At 43.3% G+C, this 13,277-nt stretch overlaps 1 protein-coding gene across 5 annotated transcripts in view; it reads left to right on the top strand.

Annotated features, from left to right (window-relative positions):
• SPDYA (speedy/RINGO cell cycle regulator family member A) overlaps nucleotides 1–13,277 on the top strand; it is a 470,100-nt gene that overhangs the window by 456,217 nt on the left and 606 nt on the right. Inside the window, exons 5-6 of one of the 5 annotated variants that reach the window (XM_069236213.1) lie at nucleotides 4,576–4,862; nucleotides 6,953–6,982. In XM_069236213.1, the coding sequence (XP_069092314.1) occupies nucleotides 4,576–4,862; nucleotides 6,953–6,982 (317 nt within the window). Of the gene's footprint in view, nucleotides 1–4,575; nucleotides 4,871–6,952; nucleotides 6,983–8,517; nucleotides 9,108–13,277 lie in introns of those variants that run through there. The other 4 variants (XM_069236211.1, XR_011203898.1, XR_011203897.1 and 1 more) reach the window with 4 other exon arrangements.

Below are 13,277 nucleotides of genomic sequence, written 5' to 3'. Positions count from 1 at the left end.
AGAGTTGCATCAGTGTCCATCGACAAGGGGGAATGATGATCCAGAAAAATGCATAAGTCTTCTGGACAATGAAAGGAATTAGAGATGCCATCTTTCCAAATTCTCATAGTGGAGGGATCGAAAAGACCATATTTAAATCCAGAGCTTTGCAATCTTGGTCATAATACAGTACATCATTTGCAAGTATTAACAGTTTATTTGGCAAAATCTTGATGCATGAAGATTTTGGTACCATTAACCAGGAGGAAAGGGATTTCCCCTGCAGCTTTCTGTGTCATCACTACATGTTGATCACCTGAAGAGGTATTGTTTGACCTGGTTTGCGATGTTTGGGAATCCGGTAAGCTTTATCAATTTAAAACATTTCTGGAAATTTCAAATTCAAAAGGCTAGGTAATAGGTTCTCCAGATAACTCCTGCAATCATTGCCTTCTATATCTTCTGGCAAATTAAGAATATGTAGATTGTATTGCCTGTTTTGATTTTCTAGATCTACTAAAAGTTTATTCATAGGAAGGATTTTAGTTGCGATGGGCAAGAGACTGTCTATTATAAGTTTATTATCCTGAATTTTATTTGTGTTAGAAATCTTCATAGACAAACCTGCCAGGTTCTACAGAATCTACAATCTTTTATTTAATTGAGGGGGATGGTATAGCCTGTTTACTATTATTAACATTAACTGGAGCAGATTTACTGTACATGTTGATAAAATGCCACAGAAATATAGAAATAACGAGGAAAATTAAGCTAGTAATAAAATATTGACACAGACCAATATAGAGGCAGGTTCAGCAGCTAAAGCTAGAAAGGAGACCAGGCATAAGGTGTGCCCTTTCCTGGATTCATCTCCACCTCTCCTGACAGGAACTTTGGCAACAAGGCTGAAGAAAATCATTAATTAACGAAACAGAACCATCTGCCGCAGAATCACCAATTTAGGGTAGTCATCTGAAGCTATAAAGGTAGACTGAGGAGGGAGACTTTGGGAAGCCTCTTTTAATTTATGAAATCGTCACTAAAGCTGACCCAAGACATGGGAGCTATCAGGGGGTGGCCATCTTGCTTTGTATGCTTGCACGACTCCCCTTAAATATCTTCTTCTGCTTTTCAAATAATTAAGAAATGCTTAGTGTCTCACTCCAGGGGGCAGACTCAATTTAAGGCAATTTTTAGTGGCAAGTTGCACTTGAAATGTTCAAATTTAAAAATGTACTCTAGAGTATCATTAATGAAACAAAGTTGTTTGAATCATAAGACCTCACACGCTGCATCTAAGAAAGAAACCGCGTATACCCTAAAATCAGCCAAGAAAATTGTGCATCAAGTGACATCACAAAGTGACATTCCTAATATTTGTTTTTTGATTCATGGTTTAATTAATTACAAAGCAGTATAATTACTGTATATAACTGAAAAATCCAGGCAGGTTTCCAGTAATTGGAAATAAGATGCTACAAGTTAAATGAAGTTTTAAATTATGACATGCATTGTATATTTGAAGGTATACTGATGTTTATTAGCATAGGATAATTTGCAAATGATTTAAGTGCTTCACTTACTTGTCAAAAAATAACTCTTTATGGAATCTGCAGCAGGTTATCTATTTGTGACAGAAGAATATAATAGCTTAACCTACGACAGAAATTTCTGTATAGAATATTATTCTGGCGAATGGGTCACATCTATTGAGACCTTGATATTGTCTCTGTAAAATGAAAAAAGGAGCAGCATGCATTTTAAATGTATACTGCCCAGGTAAATTTATTGCAGGGAATTTACATGCTTATCTGTTGGATGTGGGCAATGTGTGTACTTATGTGTTGGATGAGCGAGTGGATGAAGGTTATTCTCGTAAAGTTCTTCATGTTTCCGGTGTGGTGACTGACTGTTGTAGCAGGTGCAAGGGGGATCCAGTAGAAAACAGCTGGTGTGAGGATGTTTAGGATTCCTAATAAGGATTCCTAATAAGCTTCAAGGTGATATTCTACCTTGATGTAAGTATGTACATGGTATTTCTACACCACAAACCAAGTCAAATGCCAGCAGGGCGCTGTACATGGTCAAAGATAAATATGAATTCAGTGAGTATGAGGAGAGAATTTGGTTATAGATGGTTATTGCATTGTGATGTAGTGTCCATGGTTGGACTGGAACAAAAAATAGGCCTGGACACCAAATTAAAAGTGGCCTTCTTTAGCTAAGGCACCAGTCTGGAGTGCGTCCAGTGTACTTTTAAGGATTTGGTCAGGTGCATTGTGGGAATTGAAGTCCCAAACTTCTAAGGACCATCTCAGCTTTGCTAGACCCTTAGATCTGTGTTTTGGACACTTTGAAACCCCAAAGGAGAACTTCTGGAAGGATAACCCGAAGTTTGGAGAACTTTTGTGAAAAAGCTCCATAAGGTGACCGACCCGTTGACGAGAGTCAAGGTGCCGCCTCTGAACCACAAGCCGGCCTGAATTTCAGATTCGTCCCACTGAAGCTCAGGAGCTTTTCCCCGTTGATGAGACTTCCAGGATTTCACCGGGGCTTCGCAGAAACTCAAGCCGATGTCCACTTAGCGCCAGGATTTCTTTAACCAGGCATTTCCAGACATATAATCCAGATAGTCTGTTATAAAAAGGGAAAAACTAAAGAAGGACAAAAGAATACATGCTATTATACTCCTTGACAAGTTTTATGGTAGCATGCCCTGGAAGGGTTCAGAGTAAGTATAGTGTGTGGGTGGCAAATGGTAACATGTAAACATAGTAGTATCCCTTCAGAACACTTGGGTTTTGGGTTGATGTGCAAATGATGCTATAAAATACAATTATTGTCTCAGATTTTGTTTCTAGTAGAGAGACTGCATGAATCATTTTCAAGGTCATGGGGCTTATTCACTTCACTCACAAACTTGGATCAAAAGCATTTTATTTCGCCCCACCACTTTCCATGTCCCCCAGCCACCACTTTTAAATGGTCAAGTAATCGGGGCAAAATCAAGCCTGAATTTAAATTTGTGTTTGCTATATATCTGGATATGTTTATTCTTCACAACATGCCTAACACCCAGATGGGCATTATTTGCACCAGTCGAACAAATTACTTACCTTTGGTAATGCTTATTCTGGTGGATACTCTGCAGATTCTTAACCTTTTGAATTCCCTCAGGTGCCAGATTGTGTCCAGAACTCTTCATGGCATTTTCTTACAATGAGCAGGCAAGATCACCAGACGCCTCGTTTACTTTACAATGTCTTTAGACGCAATGGCATTAAGCTCAAGATAGGTGACCCCCTTTTTGCTGATGTTAGTTTCTTTCTTTATGCACCCTTCAAAGTGGCTCGGTTGAGACAAGTTGTAGGAGTGTCAGCTTGCAAAATCTAACTTGGTATCTTTCTGGAGTCCACTCCACAGAACAGATGGGAGAGACAGCAGTAATGAATCTCTAGTTCACCTGTGGCTACTTTTAACCGCTGATTCCTCACAGTTTTAATGAATACCAAAGCAGCACCTACCGAAAGGTGGAGGGTCTAAGGAGTGGATTTACACTGGCCTTGCCCTTCCGGCAAACTTAATTGTTGAGATAGTAATCCCTGGTGAAGGTGTGTACAGACACCCATGTAGCAGCCTAGCAGGTGTCCAACCTCAGAACACGTCATCAGTGTTGCGGTGGCAGCCTTGGCTCTGGTGAAACAAGCCTGAAGGCCCTCTGAAGGTTCTTTTTTTACCAGGACATAGCACGTTTTTATACTCATGATTATCCACAAGGGTAATGTTCACTACTGGACCGCCTTCACCATTTTAGCACCGACAAAGCCAATAAAAAATTTATCATCCACCAGGTGCTTTTTCATGAGATCCATGTAGATCTGTTTGAATCTGGCTGCTGAAGCCTATCTTCCTTAGTGGGGTGAGATGGAGCAAAAAGGCAGGGAAAGTGATAGACTTCTTCACATTCAGGTGAGTGTCAGGAAGAACGAAGCACCAATTTGCAGGGAAGAAGGTGGTCTATATAGGGTTGCATTGACAGTGCCTGTAGCTCAGTGATGCGCCCCGCACCATCAAGACCCATGGCATCACCTGTCGGCACACTGGATCCATACTCACTCCCCGGGAATTCAAAAGGTGAGGAATCTGCAGTTAGACATATCCATCACAAATTTAGATTTATTTGAACATTATTGCAAAATCGGCGCAAACTTACAAAATGCAATTGTATTTTGGAAGTTTGCGCTACTTTTGCGTCAAAAAATGACGCAAATTCAGCGCTAAAAAAGTATAAAAATGAGCCCATGTTTGAAGTTAGCCCTTGTTTTCACAGAGGAGCAATATTTAATGCATGAGAGGTATGTATGAGTGTGAATATTTGTAGCACATCCATTAGATTTGTAACTAAACAATGTTTTCCATTAGCTTCATGTTGTTGCAGTTAAAAACTCGTCATGTATATTTATATTTGTGTAAAAGCTGGAAGGTTTCAGTAATCTGAATGAATAGGATTGTAGAATTATATTTTCATGCTGGAGACTTTTTCTGCTGAAAACGTTTTACAGTCAATTCTAAAAATAAATGTCTTTCCTAATTTAGGTAATGGCCATAGCACCAATGCATTACATCTGGCAGCGAGAGCGCTCTATACATCACAGTGGAGCAGTCCGAAATTACAGCAAGGAAGATGCCCCATTTCCTAAAGGACCCAGTGCAACGCCTATAAACTGTACAATCTGTGGTAAGAGAGGGAGATGTGTAGTGCTAGGATTGTCTCCCTCCTCTTCGTCCTCACCTAGTACCTCCATGGATGAGAAGGAGGAGCATGAATCCCAGGAATCCGATGGCTCTAACTCCTGTGACAAAATGCTAATTGATCCTCCTCAGTTGCCAGGTAGGAGGAGTCTGCTCACTTTCTTGCTACCGCATTATTTTGTAATTCAAGGAGAATATTAAGGATGATTCACTGTTTTCCTTCCTAATGGTATTTGAGAACTTGCTGCACGTTTGGGTTGAAGCAAACAAATTCTGAAAGTGAATATAGGAGGTATAATCTACTTCGGTGCCCTCTTTTATCCTAACACAAACAGTTATCCTTTTGCCTACCAAAGACAGGCAGATCTTCCTCTGCCCTAGGATGTCAAGAACCCCGAGCAGGATTGGTAGCACAGAAACCGCCCTTCCTCGTGGTAGCCCTACAGCTATTGTCCCCTTATCAATACACTAGGCGTTGTTATAAGAATGTGATTCAATATCATTCCTTCACAAGTCTAATAGAGTAGTGTGGTTGTGGAACCGTGCTTACCTAGAATTCGCACTTCGTTTAAACTAGGCATTGCCAAGTTTGTTTTTCTGTTTTGCACAGTTCATGAGTCAATTGAAGAATTTGAGCAGAGTGGTTTTCCATTTTCATTCATGTGTTAAAATGATTCGGTCTTTTCATATCTGACAAAACTCTGCTATAGGTTTCAAGGATGGTTAGACAATAGGCATAATATTGTTGTGAACTGCATTGTCGCCGATAAAAAAATATATGAAATACAAAGTAATACTCTACAAAAATACAGATACATTCCTTTTTTAGCTGTCCTCTACAAACAACACCCATTCGGCTTGTGAGTGGGACTGCGATTACATCAGTCACAGTTAGAAACGCCCGCTACATTTGTCACATGAATAGTTGTGAAACTGGATCGCTTGTCCGAGCACTCTCCTTCACATACAGTACTTAAAGTGCTTATCTTAAAAATGATATCCTAAACCTGTTTAAGTTGGAAGAGTAGTTAGAACTACGTTAGAAACTCGGGTTTCGATTATTACAGTTAGTCGGTTGCAACAATTTAACAAAGAGCTTTCCTGGTTTGCTCTTAATTTTGTATCTCTAGTCTTGTTGATATATTTACCGTTTATGTCACAATCAGATTATGTTTTACAAAGCTGTTTTATATATACATATTTTTTTATTAAAGAAAATGTTTTTTAAACTATTACTTCCCTTCGTTGACATGGTGGAGTGGGCCCTTCTCTAGGGTGCGGGGTAGTCAGTGGGTGCTGGGAAGTATTCCGCATGGCTCCGGTGGTTTCCCCTCGTGTCTCAGGACTACAACACTGCTGCACTCAAACTGATTCACCAAGTTGCTCTTTCTTCGATCTTGACTGTTTGACAATGGTAAGGTATTTGTTTGAGGAAACTGGCCCGATCGAGACCCAGAGAATGTGCTGTGGACCTACTTCCCTTAGAACGCTCCAAAGCAGAGTTGGCTTTTTCACCGAGCATACAAGAGCCATCGAAAGGCATATCCATGAGAAAGGCCAGAGATCTCCCTAGAATCCTGTGCAGCACATCCACTGATCGCATTGGAGCCACACACTAGTGCAAACTGCCCTTCAGAGGCTATCAGAAGTATCAAGGCCAGCATGAATCGTCTTTGGCTGCATTGTGACCATTCTGAATGGTTTCAGCAAGTGATGTCCTATGGTCTTCTGGGATCCAGGCAGGATCCAGCTGTCCATTTTTTCCGAATGTGTGTATATCTCTGCCCAACAAACAAACTACACTGACTGAGGACAATCCTCTTTGACTCTCTATATGGGGGAGCCATGGGGAATAGGTTGGGGTTTGCCTTGCCGGTTGAAGCCTGTATGCACCACCACACTTTGTGAAGTATGGTGCTGTGTGAGGAAACCTGGGTCACTAGGTGCAAGTCTGTAATGTCTGGCTACCTCCCCATTCTCGGCTGGGGAAGTTTAGAGCTTTCACCGGATGCTCATTAAAGCATCAGTGAAGGCCTCATTGAACAGGAACAATGGCTCAGGTGTGACTGGCACATACTACAAGATTTCCAGAAAGGCATTTGTATTTAACAGTGAAGGTTAGTTGTAGGTCCAAGACCAAGGCTGCATGTTGAATTACCACTCCAAATGAAGCACTGCCTTCCACTGGGGTGCCATATAGCAAGTTCAGTCTTGTATCAAGAGAGCTATCAAGCCCACTAGCCTCTGATAAGTCCCTAAAACAATTATTGACATAAAAGGGGGTGTAAATCATGCCCATCACCATCTCTAGGTGCTGACAAGCTTTGATGAGATTCTGAGCTGAAGACAATGGAGCCCCTGAGGGCATGTCCATTCTAGAAGAGAAATAGGATTGGATTCAGGCTGTATGGTGACAGGTTACACTTTTGCAGTGCAACATTGGTTGAATCGTGCTGAAGTTGGTTCAGGATCAGATATCGGAACTTGCACTGGATCCTCCACTGGCTCCTGTTACATCTGTACTGGGGTCGGCAATGGACGGACCGATGCAGGTCATAGCACCAGGGTGGAAGTCTTAGCCAGGACAGAGTCTGTGAAAGGCCCAGGGTGGCAGTTGGCACTGAGGAAGGATTTGACAATGGTAACCCAACTATTGGCCCCATTTGGACCTTTGGGGTCCAAATATAGACCAGAAGGAACCAGAATAGTGCTAAATATCATGACTTCTTAAAGGCTTCAGGCGCACCAGGACCAACTGGAGAATTTGCTCTGCAGTGGAAGATCCAAAGTGAGACAGACTGGCTTCTTGACGCCCTCGCGTCTTTTGGTCGAGAGTGGTGGGGTAGCACTTCACCTTCTTATGTTTATATTTTGACTTCGACTTCCTGGAGGACTTTGACCACAAAGTTGGTCTCTTGCAGGAACAAACGGGAACAGAAGCAGGTCTGCTCCATCAACTTGGAGTGTGAGCAAGATTTATTTGAGGCCACACTCCTTGTGTTTGGCGATGTACATCTTCACTTCCCAGTCTCAGATCTCCTTTGTGTGCATAAGGGTGCACTGTTGCCAGGGGCAGCTGGTATTAGGGCATGAGGGGCGTTGCCCTACTACCCTGAGGGGAGAGGGGAGATGAGAAAAAAAACTGACCACCTAGAAACAAATGACCACTTGCTGCTCAGTAATAAAGTGGGCCGAATCATTCTCTCTCTCCTAGGGGAGAAGAGCAATAGATTTTGAACATGTCCTTCTGCACATATGTTAGAAGGGGGAGGTATTGTCCAACCTGCAGGCACAAGCTACAGCAGTGGCATCATATACAAGGGCGTGGTGAATTCCAATGCCATTGATAAGGTTGCTTCTGGGCAGCACATATAGTGGTACTGGGAGGAGGTAATAAAAGTCAATTTATTTCAATGGGAGGAGCAGTGGCAGCTCCTCTGCCAAGGCAGATTAGTGTTGCCCCACTGGCCTGAGTGAGCAGTGCAAAAAAGGAAAAATAAAATGCTAATAACATTGCGTTATCATTTTATTTTTCATCCGGAGCCAGGTTAGGGTGGGGCTGGGCTGTGTCACAGGTAGGAGGGGTATGTGCACCATAAGTGCAAATGACAGTTTGGCTGGCCATGTTAGGCCGGCCAAACAAACATGCACTATCAGCATTTCTCCCCGTGGCTTGAGAAAGTGCACAGGCTCCCCTCCCGGTCTGCGCGCCGAACCAGGCCGCTCAGACCAATCATAATGCTGCTGTCATGCTGGTGACAGCAGCATCGCGATTGGCTTAGGGGAGTCTGGGAGCCTGTGTGCTGCCGGGAATCAGGAAGAGGACGGAGGAGAGATGGAACCAGTCTCCCCACGGAACTGGTGACTGTTCTTTTTGTTTCTTTCTTTTTATTTTTAAATCCCAGTAGCAATAAGCAGTTACAATGGCATACAAAGGCCCAGACTGTCTCCGGGCTGCGCGCAGGAAACACAATAGCCTGCACAGAAGGGACTGGGAGGAGTCAGTATCATGGGAAGTCACAGGATATGGCGAAGCGCTCCTCTTAGTATGGAAGGACTTACCTTGCTAACTTACGCCTCCATTCCTGCTCTGTTGCCAAATTCAACCTGCTGGAATGAGAAGGAAATGTCCAGCTTCAGGACCAGCACTGAGCTTGGAATTGCCAAGCCTGAGGGTGTACCTGTACTGGGGGCTTTTCTTGCCAGTAAGTCAAGTAAAAGGGACACAATGAAGTGGCGTCACTTTAGCCCCTGCGATGCATGGAGGAGGGGGGCGACCACGCACCGTGCACTGGCCGGCACTGTGCCCTGGATCGGAGGGGTTGGTGGGGCCCCCATCACGTTTAGTTACAGGACCGACACCATGCTCTGGCCAGGTATTACCCGACAGTAAATTACTGTACTGTGATCTGTGAAATTTGGAATAGTGTTATAAAAAATGTGTTTTAAATGTATGGAGCCCGTCAGTTCTTAAATACCTCTGGGCATTTTTAAATAATTATTTACGATTTTGACACATTTTTAATTCTGCATTTATTAAAAAATAAATAATGCATTATAAATCCAACGCACGTAAAATTAAAGCCAGTTTTAAAGTCTTTACATTTGCTTCAGAAAATATTGAATGTGCTGATTATGAGGATTTTCTGGAGGTGCAAGTGTACTCGTGGTAAATCACTACTATTCAACTCTTGTTACTATATTTTCCTACTGGGGGATATGAGAAGATGTTTCTTGGTGTGTGCTTCTCACTTCCTGGTACATTATTTCAGGCTGCCATTCCTTCGTTCTCAACCACAGGAACTAAACTAACAGTACAGAGATTGGCTACATAAAACACTCTGAAAATAATGTATATGTCGAAGGGAGAGAGCAGTGTGTCTGTGGGACGCTTCCATTCTTTCCTAATTTATGCAATCAGACAAAATGACAGGAGTGCAGCAACCTAAGAGTCTTAAGTGGTCAGGGTGAACGAGGAGAGAAAGCAGGCCCAGCGGTGAAAGAAATGTATGTCAACAAGAGAAAAGACAAATACAGCGGGGGAGAGAAGACACAGCAGGTGTGAAGGACAGCGAGGTGACAATTGGGGGACGAAGGCAGGAATGGAGAGGAGAGAAAGAAAACAGCTGAGAAGGGGTAGAGCGAAAAACGAGCAGAGTAGAAGTGGAGAGAGCTGATAAGGAGAGAAAGAAAACAGCTGAGAAGGGGTAGAGAGAAAAACAAGCAGAGTAGAGGTAAAGTGGAGAGAGCTGATGAGGACTGCAGGATAGCTAGTAAAGAGCTGTGGTGGGGGTGGGGAGAGCAGGGCGTGGACAGAAGGGGTTACACAGGACTGAGGCTGAACGGTGGCGCAGGTACAGAGTAGAGCTGCATGGGCAGCAGGTGTGTCCACTGTGCCTCATCGCCTCCATGAATGAATGAACAATGGTTCCAGTAGCAGACAGTGCCCAGGTGACTTCTGCAGACAGACAAGAATGGCACTCTATTGCCAATCTTAGCATGCATCGAGGATCTCTGTGGAAAATGCAAGGATGAATGGTACAAAACATCCAGAGTGCAAATGCATGGGCACTGCCAACAGGGAGGGGCCTCTATTAGTGGACTCTGAGCTTAATTTGAGGGAGGCTTGCTTGTCTGATTCTGGCCTCAATCTCTTGCGTTGTCAAAAGGCTAAAACAGACAATAGAACTGTAGAAAGCGACTGCTGGCAGAAAGCATTGTACACAAACACATGTTTTATATTGATATCTTAATTGTTCTTAAGGCAGTGCATACTTGTATTTGTGTGTGAAATGCAACATTTTCCATGACTAGCGGTATGCTGTAAAATCGACCATTTGAACCTATTTTGTTTCAAAATGTTCTTGCGGGGGTAATACCTCTGCACATCTCTTTTGACTTTGGCTTGCTTGCGGTGCTCACACATTTTCATCAGGGCTACACTTTGCGCTCCACCATATTTAAAATCCACCAGCTATCACTGACTGTGGAACATATTCGAGCAGTGTCCCGAGTCCATGCACCAGAGACACACTTTTTGCGGGTCCATCGCTGATATCTGTTTCCGACATTCGCTGCAGTGCAATTAGGATTGGACATCGTACCCCAGCAGAATGGATTTTGTTTTAGAAGATGTTGGAAGACCAACAAACTTTGAAGCAAAGCTCCAGATCCATGGCACAAGGAAAGGAACATATGTCAGCATGAATAGATGGCACCAATATATAGCTTATCTGGGGTGACAGAACCAGCGTGGAGCCACGTATCCAGCTGGCGGCACGCAGGAGTATTGTCGAAGTTTCTGTATTCTATCTGGCGCACGGAGAACATTCTAAAAGTGAGGACTCTGATCTTAGAAATATCCATCAGAAATAAACTGTTATGTAGCTAACTTTCCCACAATGGCCACATGGGATGCTTCTGCTGAGGACAAATACTGACCCTTGCTACTTTTCATTGGAATAGGAATTCCATCTTCTATTCTAGTTATTCTTATTCACACAGATTGGTGTTTTTTGTTATATTTTTGGAACCATAGTATGTATCTACACTTTTTTGATTATTGGAGTCCTCAACAACATTTATGAAGACTAGCACTGTTCAGCTCCTCAGCAGTAAGGTTGGATCGTTTTCTCTGTTCAGGTCACAGAAACACTGAGACTTTGCAGGCTTCCTAGACTTTACCCCATTACCATTATTTCTCTAGATTGGGCATGAGGTCCCACTCATGGTCCGATGTTCTGCAAGATATTTGTGTGCACCCCTCCTCTGAGTTCAGAGGACAAAACAACAAACTAATTTCTGGCTGAGGAATCAAATAATTATGTTGCTCTACTTGTTAGGCAGCATGCTAGCACCAGCCCCCTAGGGGTTCTGCTACATTCAAAACTCTGTGTACCAAATACCTGTGCAGTCTAGATTTTGGGAACTTATGAGCCAAGAGTCTACAGTCAGACCGGTACTCACTAGACTAGGTGTTCAGTGTTCCTGCTAAGAATGAGGATGGCATTTTCTCCACTTGCCAAGACAGATGGCTGCAGGAGATGGGTGCATTTCACCCAGGCCAGGGAAACCCATTGGGACCACCTGGAAACTTTCCCCTCCACTTAGTAAACAGGTTTTGGAAAGTGGGACAAGGAGGACGTGCACACAGGCTGCTCAAATAGAACTTGCGACCACCGTTTTGTGCCTGATACATGTGGTCCAATGAACTCCACTCCTCACATCCATCCAGGATCTATGCATTCACACACTCTGGCTTATCTTTTTCATACATTTCACAGATACGATGAAGGCACGGGCCCTCTATTGTGGGACTGCATGGACCTTCACTGGACAGAGCCATTCGATAGTCTCCTCCCCACAGGCGTTGCTTGTGCGCCTGGACAATAACTAAGATGCCAAGCCATTGTTCAAAGCAAAGTTTTGTTTGAAGAGCAGAGGTCAACCTCACCGAGAACGGGGTATATTTTGATGTGCCTCTAATACCACAACATAGACTTGATGTTTAGCAAGAGAAAATGCAAGTACACCGGAGTCAAAACAGGCCTTTCAAAAATGCGTGAAAGTCAGAGCAGGACAGGTTTTCCATGCTATACATATCTCACTTCAACAGTTGACCATTCCCAACAACCGACCAGTCTTTTGATTTTTCAATTATAACTCAAACATTTTTTACCATTTGACTGGATACAAATGTTTGGAATTGAAAATGGGCCTGGCTTCAAGTGTAGTGAATACATAAATCAGTTGTCATCAGGATGCAGTTAATACGCAGAAGTTTATTAATGGAGTTAGGCTGCTGATGTACTAAGGCAGCTACTGTTTTGTAACTGATGTCCATCTGTGACAGAGTTTCAAGGCTGAGTTTCCTAGCAGTTAAACCAGTATTTGTAGCAATCTTGTTAATATGTTATTAGCATCATCTAAGGAATGCAGAGGTTGCCTCGGCAAATCATAATTCAGGCATAAACTGATGGTGGGGGGTGAGAAAGAACAGGCATCAATAGTCTTACTGCTCACATGCTGTCATTAATTAATAGCCTTTAGTTGACCTCCCCCGTACTGCTCCCTTGGCTACCAGCAGCACCCATACTTTCATGGTGGGCAGGTAACATGTGTAGCTGAGGGCAATCTAGAGAAACCAGAGGTGGTTTGTCCAGCAAGGCGTCTGGGTGTAGAACAACCTCCTTTTCCCTTTGCTTGTGCAAGGTCTGAAAGTGTGCACCACAGCCCCTCGAGTGTCAACTGAACCAATTTCACATACTGTGCTTGTTTTATTGATTGGTGGTCCATGCTCAGACAAGGAGGCAGAGGCAGCTTGTGGGTTAGAGAACTGACGGACAGTGCAAAAGTGGAGTATTCAAACACCCCCCAAAGCGTTCGGAAGGAGTGATATATGTAGTCCTTCACAAATGGCAGGTTTGATTCACCAATGCAGTGTTATTGACGTTTAGTGTTGCCCAACCTGGCTCTGTGCAATCAGCCATCCTGTATCTTTGTCGCCAGCCTTTACCACGTGTCACTGGAAAGAACCATAAGCAGAG

This window comes from Pleurodeles waltl, chromosome 5 (assembly GCF_031143425.1).
Source record: "Pleurodeles waltl isolate 20211129_DDA chromosome 5, aPleWal1.hap1.20221129, whole genome shotgun sequence".
Classification (NCBI taxonomy): Eukaryota; Metazoa; Chordata; class Amphibia; order Caudata; family Salamandridae; genus Pleurodeles; species Pleurodeles waltl.
This window is presented reverse-complemented; position numbering and strand designations above follow the sequence as displayed.